The sequence below is a fragment of the Astyanax mexicanus genome, chromosome 10 (genome assembly GCF_023375975.1).
Source record: "Astyanax mexicanus isolate ESR-SI-001 chromosome 10, AstMex3_surface, whole genome shotgun sequence".
Taxonomy (NCBI): Eukaryota; Metazoa; Chordata; class Actinopteri; order Characiformes; family Acestrorhamphidae; genus Astyanax; species Astyanax mexicanus.
Window position 1 is genome coordinate 17,341,281 of NC_064417.1, and position 21,753 is coordinate 17,363,033.

At 37.8% G+C, this 21,753-nt stretch overlaps 2 protein-coding genes across 11 annotated transcripts in view; one reads left to right on the forward strand and one right to left on the reverse strand.

The window, feature by feature from the left end:
• The window catches only part of tmtc3 (transmembrane O-mannosyltransferase targeting cadherins 3), a 183,952-nt gene that overhangs the window by 123,302 nt on the left and 38,897 nt on the right, over positions 1-21,753 (forward strand). The window lies entirely within an intron of this gene.
• The window catches only part of cep290 (centrosomal protein 290), a 42,763-nt gene that overhangs the window by 17,921 nt on the left and 3,089 nt on the right, over positions 1-21,753 (reverse strand). For 4 of the 10 annotated variants that reach the window (XR_007440865.1, XM_049483958.1, XM_049483954.1 and 1 more), the window contains exons 2-24: positions 20,710-20,787; positions 17,805-17,874; positions 17,655-17,701; positions 17,115-17,258; positions 16,659-16,712; positions 16,320-16,340; positions 15,726-15,872; positions 14,658-14,840; positions 14,452-14,541; positions 13,296-13,418; positions 11,410-11,430; positions 10,013-10,136; positions 8,366-8,538; positions 8,024-8,186; positions 6,524-6,624; positions 6,255-6,321; positions 2,778-2,890; positions 2,131-2,215; positions 1,902-2,035; positions 1,588-1,752; positions 1,259-1,408; positions 1,047-1,162; positions 854-956 (exon numbers count right to left, since the gene is read on the reverse strand). Coding sequence is in view for 9 of the 10 variants with exons in the window: in XM_049483958.1 (XP_049339915.1) it covers positions 854-956; positions 1,047-1,162; positions 1,259-1,408; positions 1,588-1,752; positions 1,902-2,035; positions 2,131-2,215; positions 2,778-2,890; positions 6,255-6,321; positions 6,524-6,624; positions 8,024-8,186; positions 8,366-8,538; positions 10,013-10,136; positions 11,410-11,430; positions 13,296-13,418; positions 14,452-14,541; positions 14,658-14,840; positions 15,726-15,872; positions 16,320-16,340; positions 16,659-16,712; positions 17,115-17,258; positions 17,655-17,701; positions 17,805-17,874; positions 20,710-20,787 (2,472 nt within the window). In the remaining variant the exon portion in view is untranslated. Of the gene's footprint in view, positions 1-853; positions 957-1,046; positions 1,163-1,258; positions 1,409-1,587; positions 1,753-1,901; positions 2,036-2,130; positions 2,216-2,777; positions 2,891-6,254; positions 6,322-6,523; positions 6,625-8,023; positions 8,187-8,365; positions 8,539-10,012; positions 10,137-11,409; positions 11,431-13,295; positions 13,419-14,451; positions 14,542-14,657; positions 14,841-15,725; positions 15,873-16,319; positions 16,341-16,658; positions 16,713-17,114; positions 17,285-17,654; positions 17,702-17,804; positions 17,881-20,709; positions 20,788-21,753 lie in introns of those variants that run through there. The other 6 variants (XM_049483959.1, XM_049483955.1, XM_049483956.1 and 3 more) reach the window with 5 other exon arrangements.

The window sequence follows — 21,753 nt, forward strand, 5'->3', positions numbered from 1 at the left end:
CCATGAATTTAACAGGAAACAAAATGATATTGAAAAGTTTTAAGAAAAACCTTGTACAACTGCAATTCCAATTAGTTGGGAAAAACAGAATACAATGATTTACAAATTTTAAGAAAATCACAATTAAGATTAGCACCAAAGGCTAACTGCTAACTGGCGATGCAAACTGTCTTTCCAAGCTGAATAAAAATTAAATTAAATATAAAAAATAAAATGTAGAAAAAATATAGGAAAAAAAAAAAAAAAAAAACACAGTGGTGCCCTGCCCTTAACTGTCTCTGATTGGTTTAGGCCACAATATGGGCCTAATGTGTGTCTGTTGTTGAACCACAGGGAGAGTTCTCAGCAGAGACTTCTTTCCTCTCCAACAGCTGGTAGCACTGGTGCAACCAAAGATTATTTTTAGTCGCATCATTAAAAACTGATAACACTGACAGTTGACTGTGGAATATTTAGTAATATTTAGACTTATTGCAGAGGTGCTGAATCCTATTACGGTACCCCGCTGGAATTCACTGAGCTCCTGAGAGCGACCCATTCTTTCACTCATGTTTGTAGAAGCAGTCTGCTGATTACGTGCTTGATTTTATACAACTGTGGCCATAAAAGTAACTGCAGCCTGAGTTCAATTATTTAAATAGATTAAAAACTGTGAATAATTTATTATAAACATTTATTTTGAATTTTTTAAGCTGCACACTGTTAGATTCAAACTATCAAACTGTGTCAGTTTGTTTGTTGATTGTCCAAGCTATCTAAGCAAGCAATAACTTTTCAGACACAATCTACTCTTTGCTTGATGTAAATAAAGATGTAAAGACATGGGCCAAATCATCAACTGACCAGCTCTTACATTATACTCTTTAATTTTTACTGCATCCACCTCCTTCTGTTCTTCCATTTTGGCTTTCAACTCAGCAAAAGAATGTCTCTCCTTCTGCCAAGACTCCTTCTCACTAAAACAGAAGTGAAGACAGCTCATGTTACAAAAACATACTGTTAAATTCTAGCTTTTGTTCCTAATTTAACATATAGGCTGCACAAACCTTTGATATTCTTTGTACAGTAGCCCCTGTTGGTGACGTATGACTGCAAATTTCCTTTTGTACTCTTCCAAAGCCAGTCCGAGCATCTTGTTGTGGTCTTGCTTGTTTTTATTCTCCTAAAATAGATAATTACCAATTACTATTGATTTTGGTTTTCAAAAATAACATTTCAGGATAGTAAAATGCTGGACTTATTTTTATTTAATGCACACCTGTAACAGCTGGACCATGTATTCATTTAGAGAGTTAATGGTCTTAACACTGGATGATGCGCTTTCCTCAGGTAAAGGGAGAGTCTTTTGAGGTACAGCTGCACCAGCTGACAGTCTTACTGCCTCGATCTCACTCTCCAAGCGTGCCACCTGACCAGACGAAATGATAAAAACCAAATGAAGCCCATGAAGCCAAACGATTTCAAACAGAATTGCACCCTCTTTGGAACTGGTTTTACAAGTGACTTTAATAAAACTGAAGTTTCTATTTAAATTAAATCCTATGTTACCACAGAACCACTTTTACTCTCAAGAATAAAGGGACCCACTTTGTCACTGGACTTCATCAGTTGAGAGAGTGTGCTTGCTGCTTCCTCTCTAGCCGCCTTCAATTCCTGCTTCAGCTCCTCATTCCTGCTGGTCAGTTGGTCTAGCTGAAACCTCAGATGTGTGCCTATATCAACCTTCCCTTCTGAGTACTTCATTTCCAGGGCCTGAACATAGCAGGATTAGACAAATTATTGTTAAGAAATGTGAAATGTCATCACTTTTATGCAAAAAAAACGATGTGTTTGGTGGAGAAAAAGCAATAAATGTGCAGGGCAGGGTGGTACCAGGATCAGGATGATGCAGATAAACATACACTGATTAGTCTTTCCAGGCTGGGGATTCTGCTGATCCCAATCTGTGATGGACTTTTGCTCTGTGCCTGGATGGCCTGCAGGATCTCCTTCATATCCTGTTCCAGTTGCTGATTCTCCTTTTGTGTCTTATTTACTGCAGAGGGGAAGAGAGCATGATGTAGGCATCAAAAGCATCACATTGGAGGATAAGCTTTAACGTTTAAAAAGGAAACTGGAAGTGGCCCTTACGCCTGGCTTTCAACTGTGAGGATTCTGCTTTCTTCAGCTCCAGCTCCTTTTCTCTGCTATTCAGTTGATTTTGCAGGTACTCATTCTGGAGAAATGAAGCCAAGAAAACAAAAGTCAACAACTGTTTATGGATTTTATTCTTTGTGAGAATGTGTAATTACACTGAGCATGCTAAAAAGTACTTTTAAAAACCTTTTCAGAGTGGATGAATGTGGTGATTTTAATGTGAGATCTGTTGCGCTCTCTTATCTTGTAAGCTCTTTTCAGTTTTAATTCTGCGTTTCTTTGGATCAATGATGCATAAATTAGCAAATGAAGAATGTAAAGCTCTGCAATCTCCATGTTTGCAGTAGCTCTTGCATTAATACACGTAGCAGCACCATGGATGCTTAGGTAACCTGCAAAAGCAGACATAGCCCGAAAAAGATCCTGAAATCTACCACACAACCTGTATTGAGAATGACTATATGTAGCTTAGCAGGAATATCAGCAGAAGCACCTTGGTGCCACTTATTATAAGATTTCACCCTTTCCAAACTCAGGAACACTACTGCTTTCAATAAAAAAATAAATCTTAATGTCTGCTGCTTTAAATATAAAATAAAACATTTATGTAAAATGACAGTCTTTCTTTTCTTGAGACTTACTTTCTGTTTGATCTTTTCATCAGAAGCTCTGAAGTCTGGTCTTTCTCTAATGGACCTGCTAGGATGCTGATCAGCATCATCATCAAGCAGTGAACTACTAAGCACTGTGATACCTGTTAAGAGAAACATATAGCCAGTGTAAAGAGCCGTTCATTGTGCCTGGACAACATCTGTACTGCTACAGGACAAAGGTAATCAAGTCTAGCTGCTGAATGTAGTTTAATATCAGGTAGTTTAACTAGCTAGTTAACCAACCAGACACTCTGGACACTCTGTACTCCTAATCAACATGTAAATACACTGTGTGGACAAAATTCAGTCTCTTGCCCCAGATAAAATAAGCTATAAATGTATGCATTTTTACATACGAAACACTTGTATGTGGCCTTTGACAGCTGTAGTTTATTTTTACAGTAGTGCCGAAACTGGTTAAAATATCCTTACTGCTTGTGGTCAGTTCTGTAGCCTTTTTTAGCTAAATTTGTTTAGAGAGTTCATTTAATTGACTCCATGTACATGTAGCTACACTATCTTGTACATTCCTGTGATTGTGCTGCTGCTACAGACACAGGTACTTTAGCCTAAACATTTAAAACATTTTTCAAATTTTGTACCTCTACTTAAGTATGATGACTAAAGTACACTTTAAATTCTAAAGTCCCTTTTTTTGCCCGGGCGTACTTTTACTGAAGTTTGGGTCGCTAGTACTTTTTTTTTGGCCCGCCACCACCACCCCAATGTGGAGGACAACTTTGTTTTACATAATAATAATAATAATAATAATAATACTTACAACAACAATAATAACAACAATAATGCATGCAAGTGTGTATGTGTGTTATGTATCAGTATTATAGACCTCCATAAACATACTTAAACAAACAGATAAACACAAGGATAGACAAGTAAATGGACCAAAAAGACAAGCATAATGGAGGTTTTGAGGTGGGGGTGGATGAGGAATTTAATTAATTTGTTCCAATCAGTCATGTGTTGGGAACGTGGGAATAATAATAATATAGGCTGTGGCATTGACACGATGCTCAATTATATATATATATGTGTGTAAGTATAGAGTTAATGCAGTTGGTGTGGGGGTCCATCATCGTTTTATTACCCAACAGATAACACAACCCAACAATTTTTTATTAGTTGTTATTTTATTCATATCTGCAATTAATTTGGATGAAGATGGTTATTCTCAATATTTATTTTAGACTTTGTTTTAGATTTGAGTTGAAGGTATTGTAAGTACTGATCTTTCCCGATATTGAAAGTTTAAACCAAGTCATCAAATTAAATAACGGAGTCACCCTTAAAAAAGGTGGCATAAATGCGTAATCCCTTTCTGTTTCCATGTAATGAAATTTGGTGATGAGGTTTTGAGTAGGAAGGTAAGGTTATGCCAAACTGGTGTGTATCTAGAGGGTGCCACAATGTATTTAGTGATTTTAAGCATTTTCCACAAGGCAACCAGTGTTGTGGATATGACGGTGTTACGGAAGCACGTATGGCGTTTAATTGTATGGTTGATAAATGGAAGGTCTGATATTTATTTTCTAATATTTCTTTACAGAATTCCTGTTCAGAATTGATTTCTAACCATGAGTGATATATATTTTTTCTGGATGTGTCCAGATATGAATATAATGTAGTTGGCATGCTAAGTAATATTTGTGAAAATTGGGTGTTTCAAGTCCACCTTGTTCTTAACTCTTTTGTAATGTGGTTAATTTAATTCTTGGATTTTTGTTTTTCCAATAAAATGTTGTCACTGCTAAATCCAGTGGCTATTACACCAAACAATGAGATTAAATTTATCCAACGTTGTAGATCTTCTTCTATGGTTTTCAGTAGTAGCTAATTGAGATTAAACAGCTCAGATAAATCACAGTATATGTTGATATCCAGGTATTTTATGTTGCCAATGGTAAAAACAGTGGACAGGTTTGAGGGTACAGCTTTACTATCCTCCTTGTGGATGAGGAGAATTATAGATTTATCCCAATTGGTTGATTAGCTTGATATTTTGTAAAAGGTCTCTATCAATTTTATTATCTCCTGTAGTGAGTTGGATGGATTCTGTAAATACAGCAATACATCATCTGCATATAGATTAATCTTGTGCACGGTTTAATATTTACTGACTATTTGGATGTCTGTGTTGATGAGTGAAATGGTGCGATAGCTTGAAGGAAGTGTTGGGTCTTTGCCAGGCTTGAGCAGTACTGAGATATGGGCTGTGTTCATATGAGGAAGAATTTTGGAGTTGTACTGTTTATCATCTGTAATTTTAAAAATTTTAGGAGAGATAATATGCCAGAAATGTTTATTAAAATCTGCAGGGAAACCATCACAACCAGGGGTTTGGCATTTGCATTATAATATTTTTTTTTTCAGCTCTAGGATTGTCCAGTTTTTCTGCATTTTCTATAGACAGTTTTGTCTATTTTAATAAAACTAAGAAAGTGGTTAATGTCATCTAGGGAGGGTTCTTATTTGGAGGTGTGTTATTTATATCATGTGTTGTTTCTTTTTAAAGGGTTTGCTTGATATTTTCCTGATTTATTGTTGTATTTAAAATGTTCACACCTAAGTCTTTTCATCATGAATTCTGTTCTTTTATTAATTATATTGTCTAATTGAGATTGTAAGTATTTTATTTATGGTTATTTATTATGTATCTTATTTAGGGTCTTTAGTATTAAAAAAGGAATCAAAGCCTGGGTCTCTTAGCAAAGATACGTTGAAACGCCATCTTGGAGTAAACAGAATGATACTTGATGATTAAATGATACTGGGGCATGTTCACTTATTACAATTGGGTATATGTTGATACTGGATATATCAGGTAGTAAAGTTTTGCTTAAAAGAAAAAATTCCTATTCCTATTCCTGAGTATGTTTTATGAACAGGTGAAAGGTATGTATACTCTTTTTTGTGAGTTATTTATTCTCCAAAGATCAAATCGAATAAAATCATTGATATACTGTTTAAATGTTTCAGTATTTCATAATTAAGTATTTTTCTCCCTAACTACAATGACAGACAAGAGGACAAACCCATTTAAAGACAAAAACATAAAACAAGTAACATTTAGTGATGTTGGTTAGAGAGTGTAAGAGAAGAGAGTGTAGAAGTAGTAGAAGGATCTGATTTGCAGCAAGAACAATAATAATAATAATAATAATAATACATTTTATTATTATTATTATTATTATTATTTTAATAATCCAGGCGTTGAATAGTGGTCGTTGTAGCCGAGTTTCAGGATGAAGAAATTTTGCACGGTAGTGGTTTCTCTTTCAACAGCAGTGCGCTGCCATGTTGCAGCTCACCTCTTCTCGAGAGACTCTGAGGCTCACAGTTCGCCCAATCCTCCTAAGACTCACAGCTCCCTCCTCTCTAGTCTCTAGTGTTTTATACATGTAAGTGCCCCAATACTTTTGCCCACATAGTATGAGAAAAGGTCTTTACCTTTGTCTTTTACCAACGTGCGGATATGCTGCTTCAGCTCCAGCCTCTCCTCCTCCAGACGCTCAATCTAAGACCGAATCAAACAGGCTGAATCACAACAGTGAACATTTGCATTACCCAATACAACTTGGTGTTTTCTCTGGATTCATTACACACATTAATTAATTGTCCATCCAACCTTGATGCATGGCATATAGTACCAATTGTCAGAAATCATATACTGCACCTCAGAATTGGTGTGACTAAAATGTTTGTTCAAAACGTATTACCTCCTTTAACAGGACCTGGTTTTCTGCCCTGTACTGTCTCTGTTTTAGTGCCTTTGTTCTCCGGAACTCAGTCAAATCCACTTCTTCTTTTGGATTCATTCCTAACAAAAGCAATGAGGCAAACAATAAAGCCACAATTTCAATAAAGAGAAACTGTAATGTCTAAAGGTGGAGCACAAAGCACAGAAAAGGTATATGAAATGATGTAGATGATTATATATATATATATATATATATATATATATATATATATATATATATATATATATATATATATATATATATATATATATATATATATATATATATATATATATATATATATATGTATACCTACAGTGCCCTCAAAAGTATTGGAACAGTGAGGTCAATCACTTTATTTCTGCTCTAGACTGAATACATCTGAATTTGACATTAAAAGATTAATATGATACAAGAGATAAACATTTTTATTTTAATACCAGGTTTTTATATCTGGATCTGATATACAGTTCAGAAGACCTTCTGTCTGAACCCATCCATTTTCTTGTGAGCACAAGTTTTGGAACATGTGACTGTAAGGTGTATTTTGTTGTGTGTGTCCTGATACATTCATTTTTCACACAGTAAACAGCGATTACTGTTTCAGATTTGTGTTTTAGTTTTGACTGTGCTTTTATAGCTAGAGGAGTAACTAACATGAAAAACAGAGGGCTGTCTATTTCTATCAGCAGTTGATGACAGAAACATTGTGAGTGCTGTAAAGAAAAAACTCAAAACAACTGTTAGTGACATCAGCAACAATCTCCAGAGGGCAGGAGTAAAGGTATCATAATCTACTGTTCACACAAGACTTGAACAAAAATACAGGAAAGCCATTTTCCAAGAATTGCAGAGACAGGCATGTTCAATGATTAAGGACTGATGAGACAAAGATTAACATTTACCAGTGTGATGAAAAGGCTAAAGTGTGGAGAAAGAAAGGATCTGCTCATGATCTTAAACATACCAGCTTATCTGTGAAACACAGTGGAGGCAGTGTCATGACTTAAGCGTGAATGGCTTACAGAAAGTCTACAGAAACATTTTGTCAGTGAATTTAAACTGATCGGGAGATCCTCCATCATGTAGCAAGATGATGACCCAAAACCCACTGCCTGAAAAAGGATCACAGTAGACTGCAGAATGTTAGTGATGTCAGGGGGTCACAGGGTTGATAAAGTTACTGCAAGTGAAGGATTTGCAACTTAATATTATGTTTTATTCACTTTAATTTACTTTTAGTTTATTTGTTCCAATACCTTTGCTCACAAATGTGTCGGTTTAGACAGAAGGTGCTATCTTCTAACTGTGTATCACATCCAGATGTAAATACCTTAATTTAAAAGCTGGAATGTTGATCTTTTTGCTCATATTCATCTTTTAATGTAAAACCCAAATCTTTTCAGTCTACATCAGAAAAAAAAATCTACTGGCCTCACTGTTTCAATACTTTTGGAGGTGACTCTGCTTGTTACTGACCCAGCTTCTCTCTTAGCTCTTCATTCTCATCCAGAAGGTCATTGATTTTTAGTTCCAGTTGGTTAATTTCCTTGGTCATGACTTCTAGCTCTCTGTCTCGGAGCCTGATCTGATTTTTGCACTCTCTGATCTCAGCTATGGCAGCTTCAAGTCCATCAGTGCCCTAAAAACAAACCAGACACACATATTTCATCCATTGGCAATACAAAGGCAGGGTATATACTTTAAAGAAAATGAAATATGTGTCAAGTGTTACACGCAAACTGGTCAACCGATATGTAAAATCTGTATTGGTGGAATAATTCTCATTGGTGGAGAGTGCGGCACATTGGGTTTACTCACAGCCTCATACAGGCGGATACGGCTGAGGCTCTCGCTCAGCTCCTTGTCTTTCTCATGGGCATCGGCCTCAGCTAGATGGGCTTCTCGTTCAGCTTGCTGCACCCGTCGTTCTGCTGCCTGCAGCTTGGCCTGCAGCTCCTCCAGCTTCCTCAGCTGCAGTGTAGAGCCCATACCTGCAGTAGCCCAACGGGGGAAAGGGGCAATTGAGTGATACAATTTAGTAATGAGTAAAAAACTAAACAAAACAAAAATAACTGAGGGGCGTTGAGTGGTCCAGCGTTCTAATACGCTGCCACTATAAACGGGAGGTGGCCGGTTCGAATCCCGTTCATGTAGCTCTGTCCCAGAGGGAGTGCAAAAGGCCTTGCTCCCTCCGGGTGGGTAGATGGAAATAGATTTGCATATGCAAAATGTATACATGTGAAGTTTCATTGCACAGGTGTGCAAGGTGCGAATTATACAATGATAATTGGGGGGAGGGTCAAGTATTTTTTCGGGGTGTAAATGAAAACCAGTACAGCAAAGGCGCGTGCTTCACTAAACTTAACTTCTCTAAGTCTTACAAATGTCTCGCTTCCTCACTGTATTATCTACAGCACGTAAAGGTAAATGAATTACATCAGCTAATGTAGCACATATATCCTACATGATAACCTTTACAGTAATAAATAATACACTATACAGCAAAATCCACAGTTAATCCTGCAAAAACACACACAATGCTACTGGCTGCTATCTTTCATCAGTTTTCAGCATTTTTGCAGCATTTGCAGCATTTAAGGTGGGACAACAAATTTAAGTGAGGTATTCATGTAAGAAAAAGTGTGTTTAAAGTGCATATTTAAGAAAGCTAAGTAGATAACAAACTACTTACACGTAATGCTGTAGCTTAAGAAGTGCACGTACCTTAACTTAGACACAAGACACCTGACCAATAATGAGGCAGGCAGGGAGGGAAGAACGGTTATTAACATGATATGATCCACTTTAGGGTGGTTTGAAATCATACCACAATATTCTTCCAGGCATAGATACTGCATTGTTTTTGTAGTACTATAGTTTTTACCCCTTGGGGTAGGGACTTGTATAATAGACAAATGCAATTGAAATGACAATCTTAGCCCATTCCTTATGGGCAAAGGTCTCCAATTCTTTGACATTTTTGCGCTTGCGTGTTGCAACTACAGTTTTCATGTCTGACCTGCGATTTTCTACGGGATTTAAGTCCGGCAACTGCAATGGCCACTCCAGAATCTTCCAGCTCTTATTCTGCAACCAAGCCATGGAAGAATTGGAGGTATGCTTGTGACTGTTATCATGTTGGAAGGTCCAATGTCACCTAAGCTTCATTTAGCTTTGTTACTGATTGCATGATATCTTCACCCAATATCTCCTGTTTTTTTAGCAGAATTCATGGTACCTTTCACACGGTGGAGATTCCCTGTACCTGAAGAAGCGAAACAGCCCCAGAGCGTGACTAATCCACCACCATGCTTCACAGTAGGCCAGGTGTTCTTTTCTAAATAAGCCTTGTTCTCCACACATATCGCTGGGCCATAGGCCCAGAGTTCCAAATTTGTCTCTAAATCACAAAAATCACCTATACATTTGCTTTGCGTTGCTGTCCTGTAAATCTTGGAACCATACCTTTTTCTTTCTTCATTGGCTTCTTTAGCTCCTCTATAAGCAGGGCATTCTTCTCCATCTCACCAGTGTACTGTTCCACTCGAGCAGACAGCAGCTTGATCTGATGGTCCCTCTCTTGCACAGCCTTTGAATAGCAGATCACACAATCTAGTTTTAGTATGACTCTTCAGAGTGTGAGAAATACTGTAACGTATATATTATGTAGCATAGTGATGTTTATTACGGATAGGGCTGCCACAAACGATTATTTTTATAGTCGACTAATCACCGATTATTTTTTATGATTAGTCGACTAATCGGATCATACGTTAATTGAATATAAAACACAGTTTATCACAATAGAATGCAGCTGCTATTATACAACCATCATTAGATTTCAGCTATATGCTAACTAAAAATAAAAACAATTAAAATCATAGTTCATTAAACCTTTAATGAAATATGCAGCTTGTTGTAACAGACAATTATTTTACTGTTTAGCATAAAGTGTAAACAACTGTGTAAAATAAGGATAAGGCACTGGCATTTATGAAACATCTCAACCGTGAGGTTGTTTGAACTATTATGAAAAAAAAGTATATTAATAAAAAATGCCTCTCTGTCCAGATATTGTGTACATTACCGTACACAGGGCAGCGGTCTGCACAGATCTGATTGGCAGAGGAGAGCGTTTGGTGATTTTACACCACACATGACTGATCTGTGAGTTTACTGCACCGAAAAGCACTGAAAACAGAAGCCACTGTCAGAATGAAATCCTTCTCTGTAGTTTATCGGTTTGGGACGGCATTTGTGACAACGTCTGGGTCCGGATCCGGATCGCGGTCCGCCTATTAGTGACCTCTGTTTTAAAGCTATCAAGATGAGTAAGTTAAGTACTAAGTTAACGCTCTGTTTACGCTAATTTTAGCAGCTAAATAGCAATTTAGCTTCTTCGTCATTTAATCAGCCACAACATGCCTCCTTTTCAGGTGCTCGTGCATCGCGGTTGTGCTGCCGAGGAAGGCAAGTTCTTCATTGCAGATATTGCATTGCACGCGTTTCACTTTTATTTTCTTGGTGATCCCACACTTTTGAGTTCTGTAGCGGAGTAGCCATGAAACCAGAGCCTGTCTGTATAATGTCCTGAGATGTCGTCCACTACCTACCCCGGTTTCCACTACTGCGCATGTGCGTCCAGGACAGAAAGGCAGTCGCAGCAGTTTGGAGAGAAAAACAAAGAAAAAAAAAAAAAACGACTAATCGACTATTAAATTAGTCGTCGACTATTTTAATAGTCGACATAATCGTGACTAGTCGACTAATCGTGGCAGCCCTAATTACGGACAGTTTGCAAAAAACAAAAAACAAAAGGGACATGCAATAAAGAGACATGCAAAGATGAAGCAGATACTTACACCACACAGCTCATATATGACCTGCGCCATGTAAGTAGTGAGCCACAAAGAAAACGAACAATGAGAAACATGTGAAAACATAAAGCAATCAAAAGAAGAAACCCACAGGAGATGGAAAGAGACAGAAGGAAAATGAATTATAACCCAAAAAGCTGCTGTAAGATTTTTAGAAGTACAGCTTTAACAACCAATCTAAAGTTTGGACTAATAAAACAGTATATTACAAAAGTGAGTACACCCCTTACATTCTTGCAGTATCTTTTCATGGGACAACACTGACAAAATGATACTTTGACCCAATGAAAAGTAGTCTGTGTGCAGCTTATATAACAGTGTAAATTTATTCTTACGTTAAAATAACTCAATATATAGCCATTAATTTCTAAACCACCAGTAACAAAAGTGAGTGCACCCCTTAGTGAAAGTTCCTGAAGTGTCCATATTTTGTGTGGCCACCATTATTTATCAGAACTGCCTTAACTCTCCTGGGCATGGAGTTTACCAGAGCTACACAGGTTGCCACTGGAATGCTCTTCCACACCTCCATGAGGACATCACAGAGCTGACAGATATTGGAGACTTTGCTTTCTCCACCTCTCGCTTGAGAATGCCCTAAAGATGTTCTATTGTGTTTAGATCTGGAGACACGCTTGGCCAGTCCATCAGCTTCACCCTCAGCCTCTTCAATAAAGCAGTGCTCGTCTTAGAGGTGTGTTTGGGGTCATTATCATGCTGGAACACTGCCCTGCGATCCAGTTTCTGGAGGGAGGGGATCATGCTCTGCTTCAGTATTTCACAGGACATATTGGAGTTCATGTGTCCCTCAATAAAATGTAACTCCCCAACACCTGCTGCACTCATGCAGCCCCAGACTATGGCATTCCCACCTTCATGCCTGACTAAAGACATGACACACTTATCTTTGTTCTCCTCACCTGATTGCTGCTACACATGCTTGAGACCATCTAAACCAAACAAATTAATCTTGGTCTCATCAGACCATAGGACATGGTTCCAGTAATCCATGTCCTTTGTTACCATGTCTTCAGCAAACTGTTTGCAGGCTTTCTTATGTACAGACTTTAGAAGGGGCCTTCTTCTGAAATGACAGCCATGCAGACCAATGTGATGTAGTGTGCGGCGTATGGTCTGACAGCACTCCTGCGCCTATCTTTCAAAGACAGCATTTGGATTTGACGCTGAACATGTGCACTCAGCTTCTTTGGACGACCAACCTGAGGTCTGTTCTGAATGGACCCTGCTCTTTTAGAACGCTGTATGATCTTGGCCACTGTGCTACAGCTCAATTTCAGGGCGTTGGCAAACTTCTTGTAGCCTTGGCCATCTTCATGTAGCGCAACAACTAATCTTTTAAGATCCACAGAGAGTTGTTTGTCATGAGGTGACATGTCAGAGCTTTCAGTGACCAGTATGAGAGTGTAAAATCTGTACTACAAAATTGAACACACCTGTTCCATATGCACACCTAAATCCTAGTAACACTAACGAGTCGACAAGCAGTGCTCAATTTGGACGTTTAGGGTTGTAGTCTCTTAGGGGTGTACTCACTTTTGTTGCCAGTGGTTTGGACATTAATAGCTGTATATTGAGGTATTTTGAGGGAAGAATAAATTAACACTGTTATATAAGCTTCTCACAGACTATTTTTCATTGTAGTCTTATGAAAAGATATACTTAAATATCTGTAGAAATGTAAGGGGTGTACTCACTTTGTGATCCACTGTATATAGATTAATGTTAAATACATAAAAACAATTAAAGAACACATACACGTTTTGTTATACATGTTTATATCTTTCGTGTGTAAGAAAAAAAAATCTTAATTGATATGTGAAGAACTGTGAGGTTTGCACTGTGCCCCAAACCTGCTGCAGTGCGATGATGTTGCTTTTGTCTGAATCCAAATGAGCAGCTCTTAGCTTTTCTCTCAGGTCCCGGATCATCTGCTGGTACTCCATGATTTCAACATCTTTTTCTGATAACACATTCTGAATTAACACATACACATGCACACACATTATTAAAAACACAAATGTACCTCAAAAAACTATAAGAAAATATAATCTGCTTAATTTGGTGGCAGTAAAGAGAATTGTTTTGAGATTTAAGATCTCCTTCCACTAAAATCTACATTTTCTTTTTCTTTGTGAAATACTATAAGCTTTCTGAGTTGTATGGATGCTGCATATGAAACTGTTTCTCAGCCTCCATTGTCTGCAGTAGCTAGTAAAAGGAAAATGAGTCGATCAGGAAAAGCACCGTGTCTATGTCAACTTGAGTTCATGGCCTCGCCGACCTGGGCTCAGGACCACAGGCAGAGCAAAAGCCGACTGCAGTAGAGCCGACACTGTCAGCTCAAGAGCTTACAGCTCGGTTTACAACAGAGCTATCTTGTGTAAGTAACTTTAAACTTTAACTTTGTGTAAATAGTTTCAAATCATATTTCCGGTTGATTCCGCATTTACCCAGACCTTAAATAAACACTAGGGAAGCATGGTTTGACAAGGCAGCACAACTCGGCAGAACACCGGTCAAAGAGGGCGCTGGATTTTGTGATATAGAGCTGACTCTGAAGCTTTGATGTGGTGAAACTGCCCAAGCATGGGGGTTGGGGCTGCGGGAGTCCGAAGAGGGGGGCAGGTCACATTCTACGATGTTTGCCTGAATGAATATTCATGAGCAAGAGCCGAAATTCTATCTGATTTCAGAGACCTCTAATTCAAAGATCTACAGCAGGGCTATACATAACTTCTCACATGGCTTTCATTCATACTACAGAACAAAACTAGACATTTTAAAATGAATGAAAAAACAACTGAATGAGACCATTAAATTCTTTGTGAACACAGATTTTCCAGATGCTTGCTGCTTTTATTTTAGAAAAAGATTACCACATTAGTTTCCCTTAGTGAAATAATCAAGCAAGAAAACTATACAAGCATTTCAGTAAACTCTTTTTAGTTGTACAGACTATTTTTTTGATGGGACATGGTATGAGAGCAATCCAGTAAACCGTATTACCTTCCACTCCTCCACTTTAGCACTGACTGCAGCCATCACTGGGTCGTCCTCCTCAGCCCGAGACTGGATCTGCTCAGTTAGCTCTCTCACCTAGTTATTCAATCGTGCATTAATGTGTGGTACAGTTAACAAGCAGAGTGATAAAAATGTACTATTTGATTAAAACTGAATTCATTAAATTAAAATGAAAGTAAACTATTTAAAACCTGAAGCTTGGCCTGATCTCTCTCTTTCCTTAGCTGGTCGACTATGGCGTCTGTCTGCTGGACCACAATTTTCATTTTGTTGTATTCGTCTGTCATCTTCTCCATCTCCTTTACAGACTCCTCCATGTTTTTCTGCAGGTGCTCGTTTTCACTCTTCAGGTTGGCAGCCATATCCTCTGCATGCTACAAAATGAACACGGAGAAGTCAGAATAAAATCACCAGTAACAGCAGGTAGGCAGGCAAAACAGTGAGAGTAGCTACAGAATAACAGAATAACATTTCTCCACCTCAATAAATTTCCTACAACCTGCTTAATAGTATAATAACCCAAGCAGAACTTTTTAAGTTTTCATTTTTGTAATTCAAATATGCGTTGTCCAAACATGCTAGAGAAACGTATACTCTATGCTTCTTTGTGATGAATGTGAACTTTTTTCATAGCCCTACTTATATCACGAAATATTCTAATTTATTAACTGTAGTTTTTTTGTTGTATATGTATTAACATCCTTTAAGACTGCAATTCAAAATATAGATGTCATACTATCATATATAGAATAATTTATATCGGGCCCAAAAAAAATCCTGCCTGACTGTAACAGAGCCTGTTGCTGTTCTATTCAAGCCTGAACTGGCCCGCCTCGTAAACTATGATAATTAGCCCGAGCCTGATTTAAACCCATATTTTTTTGTAAGTACAACGTTAAAACGGACCTTTTAACTACAACGAGGCCAGTGCTGCCTGATGGTGTCCTTTTAAACTTTCATTTTCATTCTTTTTTCATTCTTAACTCTCTTACTTCTCTCCTAACTCCATCCCATGTACTCCATACATTTTTAATACATTTTTTATGGCTTAAATGTGATTTCTACTCATAGTCTTAAAAATCATATGTTAATATCTTACTTCACTAATATCATATAATTTGCTTATTTTCATTATCAGACAGGATTTCTTTTTAAGATACTTTTATGAATCTGACCCCAGATTCTTAAAACATGTCTATACATTTGAAAGTCAACATAAAACAGAAACGGATTGTGTGTTTGTGTGTGTTCCAGGGAACCTGCAGGTCCTCCATGCACTGGTAGAGCTGCTGGCTGGCTTTGTTGAGTCTCCTTTGAGTGTCAGTGCTTTCCTCTCTGGTCTGGAGGGAGTCCTTCTGCTCCAGTTCTCTCCTGTAGAAGTCCACATCCTGATGAAGCTGCTCGTTCTACAGGAAACACGGCAAAGGACGACATATTACAAGAAGTAATGCTGACTACAGCAAAATAAAAAGAGTCAATGTGAATTGAACAATTTAAAACACAGAGGCATGAAGGGTCCCTGTACTCGAAAATGAAATGGAGGCAAAATGTGCTATAACTGGCTAACGTTATTCAGCCCCACCTACATGATGACATTATTAATGAAATTAATAGACATTTATAATATGTGCTAATGGAAAAAAATGCTTCTCTTTTAATGTGATATGATGAACACCAGAGACATGAAGTAGCAAAATATCAATTTCGATTTCAGGCTGACTTTATCACAGTAAACACCTGTCCCTCATTTTTAAGCCATTTACTTGAGCTTCAAACAGACTAGCCTGTAGGTTGTGCAGTCATTTAGATAATGTTTAAAAGGAGTCGGATTTCCCTTCTTCTGGAAGTCTTACCTTCTTCTTAAGCTGCTTTATCTTGGATGTGTGAGCAAACAGAGCAGTGGGAAAGTGGTGACAGTGAAGAAAGTAAAAGGAAACATGCAGCATGCAAAAACACCGAATTATTAGACAAGAATAACATCCTGCAACCAAACATGAGTGTTCATATAACAGAGCTTTCAGGAGTACAGATGGAAAAATATATAAAAAACATGACTAAAGCACATTTGTTTGCCTTTTATCAATCCAATGGGAGCCCTAACCACTTCAGGAGAGCATGCAGACAAGAAACCTGAAAGATGTTTCCTGTCGGTTCATTAATAAGCATGCACGTATACAGTGAGGTGCGTTTACCTCTCTTTTGAGCTTTTTGTTTTCATCTTCGGCCTCCTCTGCTCGTAGTGACAGCTAGAAAAAAAAAAGTCACTGTCTTGAGGCCTTTAATCAACACACATTAGATTAGATACTGTAGTCCCATCATGTAACATATATCACCTTATTGTCTCTCACACAAAAACCGAAAATCTACATTTTTATTGTTTTTCCACATTCTGAAATAAATTTTAACTAGGAGTTGCTGGTTACAAAATTTCCCAACTTCTATTGATTATTCAATTTGTTTCTTCCGTAAAGACATTTAGGAGATACAAGGTTTTTGTTTGACAATAACGATTTGTTGCCCATGATAAACATACATGAAATAAAAAGATACTCTACCTGAGACAACAGATATTTAATAGCTTAATAACAGCATGTAATGTAATGTAATGTATTTTGATGATCTGAAAAAGCAGGACTGAGCGGCCTTACCTCCTCATTGGTTTTCCTCTCTTTACTCATTTCCTTCTCTAACTGGACCAGTTCCTTCTCCTTGCGCTCTAAGTGACTCTCCAGTTGGCGAATTTCGTCCCGAAGGAAGCGAGTGTCCCGCCCCCCCGTTGTGCGCTGTGCCATCTGGACATCCGCAGGTGTGAGTAAATCTGAGTAAATCCCAGCAACACACCAAAAACCCTGCGTCTCTTTGCATGCATTACTCACACGTCATAATAAATCAAGATTTATTTATATTTCGTTACTTGCACAGCATGATACATACTCTAATAAAAATGCCTCACAGGGGTACAAACAGCTAGAGTTATAACTGACATCAACTTGCAGCTAAAAAGGATTAGCCTGATAATCTTCTTAAGTCTGTCTCCACTAAGTGCTCATAAAGAATAGGACAATAAAAGGCCAAAGGGGAAATGCTGAATAACATAGTAATAACATTAATATTTAACATCAAGTTATTAGAATTTTTTTCACAAATCACCAGTATATCCTTTTTCCCAATTTTTGTTGCATGCTTACCTCAAGTTCCTTTTCTAATTTAAGAATCTTTGCCTTGAGTTCTGATTCTGTTTAACAAAAAAGAGAAAAGCTCAGGTTAATTAACTAAATTTTGCCACATTTGAAATCATCCTGGTAACTTTATTTCAGCACCAGATAATGCAGACGTACCGATTCTTGCTTGTTCAGTACCAGCTTTGTCGACAACATCATAGGCACAGCTTATTTCCTCCAATTTCAGCTGCAGCAAAAATACAGCTGTTAGATTTGTAAAGTACAAACATCACAAATATATTGAATTAGAAAATATGAGCATGCTAAAATGTGTACTAAAATTAATAGCGATCAATTAAAGCAGCGATCACATATCAGTAGTGATGGGCACCGACATTATCAGACAATGCTAGAAGGCATATTATGAAATGAAAAGAATTAATTCGACACAAACCCAGCACAAACTCACACTGTGTGAAGTTGTGATATGTGTTTATTTTTGTTGGGTAGGAGAGTGTTTGATCATGACAGACTACTTTTATATGCTCAGCTTAAGCAAGGTGTTTCAGTTAAATGGGGTGCAATTGGATATTCTAAAAATGCATGTCAATAGTGCAAGTCTTAAGATCACATGAAGTATTGAGTTGGGACCTTCTGTTTGCGAAGTTGTGCAATCATTTAACATTCCTTCATCCAGATGTGTGGAATAATTAAACCCCGCATTGTGAAGCGCAGTGGATAGTAATGACTGTTACCCCGACAGTGTCTGGCTAGAATTGTCTGTGTGTAGACAGACAAGCAACCCCAACAAATATCCAGTCCGCATTTAATACACAAATGAATGCTTGGTAAAATGTAACAAATGCATGTGTACAAAATCTTTATAATCCTACACTTGTCATAGTGTATTTAATCATAATACAGGAACTACTATGGTTCATTTGGTAACTGTTAGGTGCAGCATACTGGGTGACATTCCATTCATTTTAGGATCTATGATTATGGTCTAATTCAGAGTCCTTTAATCCTGGTTCTGTAATGCCCATCTGCCCTAAATATTTAAGGCTTTCTCTTCTCCCAGTACACCTGATTCCACTTCTCAGCTCATTACAAGCCCTTTCAGATGTGCAGTGATGTGCACACCCACCCTCTAATGAACCCTCTAAAATGTGCAGAGCATGGAGCGCCAGGTTAACATTAATAGTTAACTATTACACAGTGGCGATTGCTCCAAGACTGCAAGGGAAGCTCAGCTTCCCCTAAAATGTAAAAAAATAAGTGATTAAATATATACTGTTGTGTGTACATGTCACTGATTAAATATGCGCTACACCGCGCTGAACTTAGTTCAGAATCAGCTTCTTATCACTGGTAACGCCGCGGCTTTCCTCTCACTCATTCCCGCAGCTTCACACCGCTTTAAACAGTGCACAGACTTCAATAGCGGAGCAAAGCGCGCGGCGAAACGAGACATTGGATAAATAGTCATTGGATAAATGCTGGGCTTTGTCCCGCCCATCGGACGCTCAGCGTCTCTGGGGGTCTATGGAGCAGTGGGCTGGCCTCGGCCGGCCCGGACGCTCAGCTTCTGCATGATGATTGGATGATATGTCTGAGGCGGAGTCCCTTTTTGATTGACAGCGAAATGAGCGAATCAGCGATCTTTTAGTGTAAAACTCCGTGCTGGGAGCATTTTCATTCTGTTCTGAGTTGAACCGGAGACTTTCCTAATCCTTATAGCGGCATTTTCTTTATTAAAGCGACTAGCGACAAATCGAGCATCTATTTCTGGTGCTTTTCTGTAGCTGCTTGTGTTTGGAGACTGACTTCTGTACTGTTGTCCATGCCTCTTGATGAAACTGAATGAAACTTGATGAAAATCTCAGGACATAAATGAACAGGGGCCAGTAGTAAGTATTGTGTTATCATTAAAAATAATTAAAATAATTTAAATTAATAAAGGGATTATTTAAGGAAATTAAAACTGTGTGAAATAAATTTACGTGCATTTTTTTTTCCTTTACCAACTTTCAAGATTTTGCGTAATGTTTTTTTTACTGATAATTTTATGTTTATTCATGTCATAGCGTATTTTTTTATGTAATTGTTCAATGTTGTGTAGTGAAAACTTGAAAATAATGCCCTTTTTTTTTTTACCAAAAAAAAATCTCCGGGAGAGTAGAATTTACATATAAATAAAACTACATATGTTAAGATGTAGGCCGAAATTGAGCTTCCCCTCCTTGAAAGACCAGCATCCGCCACTGCTATTACAGTACTGCAGTTATGAGAGTGCAGATATTTAAAGTGGCCCTATGTGTAGGGCTTAATGCTTATACAGCAAGTCGACCAAGATCTTTCCTAAAGACCCAAAAACATAGACAACTTTCAAAAGATGTTTTTCTTCGGATAGCTGTAATATATATTTGCAAAACGAAGTATGTAAACCCTTTGGAATTTCCTGAATTTCTGCATTGATCTAAACATGATTAAATTGATCTAACTAAACTAATAACACACACAGTTGTACTCTCAATGTCATGTATTTAGCACACTGAGTAAACATCCACCATCAGAATGTACTAACCTGTAGACCCCCTTCTGCAGCACTTCCACAATCATTTTCTGTGGCTGCAGATATGACCAGCACAACTCAGGGGAGGAAACTGATCAGACCGCCCTACAAATGTGTTTCAGCTCATCAATATTACTTGAATGCCTTTAGTGCTCATGCCACAGCATCTTGTTAGAGTTAAGGTCAGGATTCTTAATGGGCCATTCCAAAACGCAAATCTTCTTCTTTTTCCACATTTTATTATAAATCAATGCAGAAATTCAGGTACTTCATAAGGGTTCACTTAATTTTCTTTCAACTGTGACAGGAACACTCCAAGCAGTGCATTAATAACTCACAGCAAATGTTATACATGCTACAGTACAGCCTTAATAGTGCTTCGTCGTAAACCCAAAAACTAAACTTTCTAAACATAATGCAGAATGATATTATCCATTCTCCTATGTCAGTATTTCTGTATTTTGCATGCATCAATTTTATACAAGAGTTAAACATGAAGCGCTATACCCTCAGTAAGGTCTGTGAAAGTCTGAAGAGCTGAACCATTTTCTCAGGCTCGCTCTCCTTCAGTTCTCCTGGATGGACCTGCAGAAGGAGAAGCACAGTGTTGAGTGGTAAGAAGCATCGGCACTGCATTACAACCTCAAGCTGATGGCTAGTTTATTAGAAATCATTTTAAGCACTGGATTTATTTTGTAACCAGGAGACTGACACATACAAACATACACTAATATACATATAAACTATAGATTTCCTTTTTACATTGCAACATAAGTTAAATTTCTCTGAAATTCCAACTTTTCAACTCTAAAAGTAGGCATGTCCACAAATCAGTTATGGGTTGAGTTATGTCCTCTGGCTTAGCATAACTAATGTCTATTTTGTTTTTGCTTTCTTGTCATACTGATATGTTTCTGATTATCAAACTAACTTTAATATTAGACAAAGATAACCTAAGTAAATATAAAATACACTTTATTTATTAAGGGAAAAAAACATCCAAAACAATATAGCCTTGTGTGAAAAAGTGTTTGCCCCCTAAACCTACTAACTACTACTTTTTTTAAGCAATTCAGAGGAGACTTGTTTGTGTGGAGTATTGTTCTGCTGCAGAACCCAAGTAAGCATGGGCTTGAGGTCACAAACAGATTTTCCTTTAGGTTTGTTTGGTAAACAGCAGCATTCCTGGGGAGTATTCCAGAAAGCGGGTTCAACAAACTCCAAACCTAACCCTGAATTCCGAGTTGACTTACCTCACCGCGTCATACTCGGAGTTTTCAGTTCCACAGCAGCTGATTAGCGTTAGGTTACTCAACTCTGATTAGGTTAAACCCGGCTGAAGCGCGTTCACGGCCACCTATAAACAGGCTTTCTCAATGGAGCGCTGAAACAGGGATTAACCATGAAAATAAATGAGGGAAAGCATAAGGCATCATATTCCACCCCTATTGAGCAGGAAATATTAATGTCTGCGTATGCAGAGTATAAAATCATATTCAGACATACAGCAAAGCAAATGAGTCAGCTTGGGCAAAAATAGCTGACAGAGTC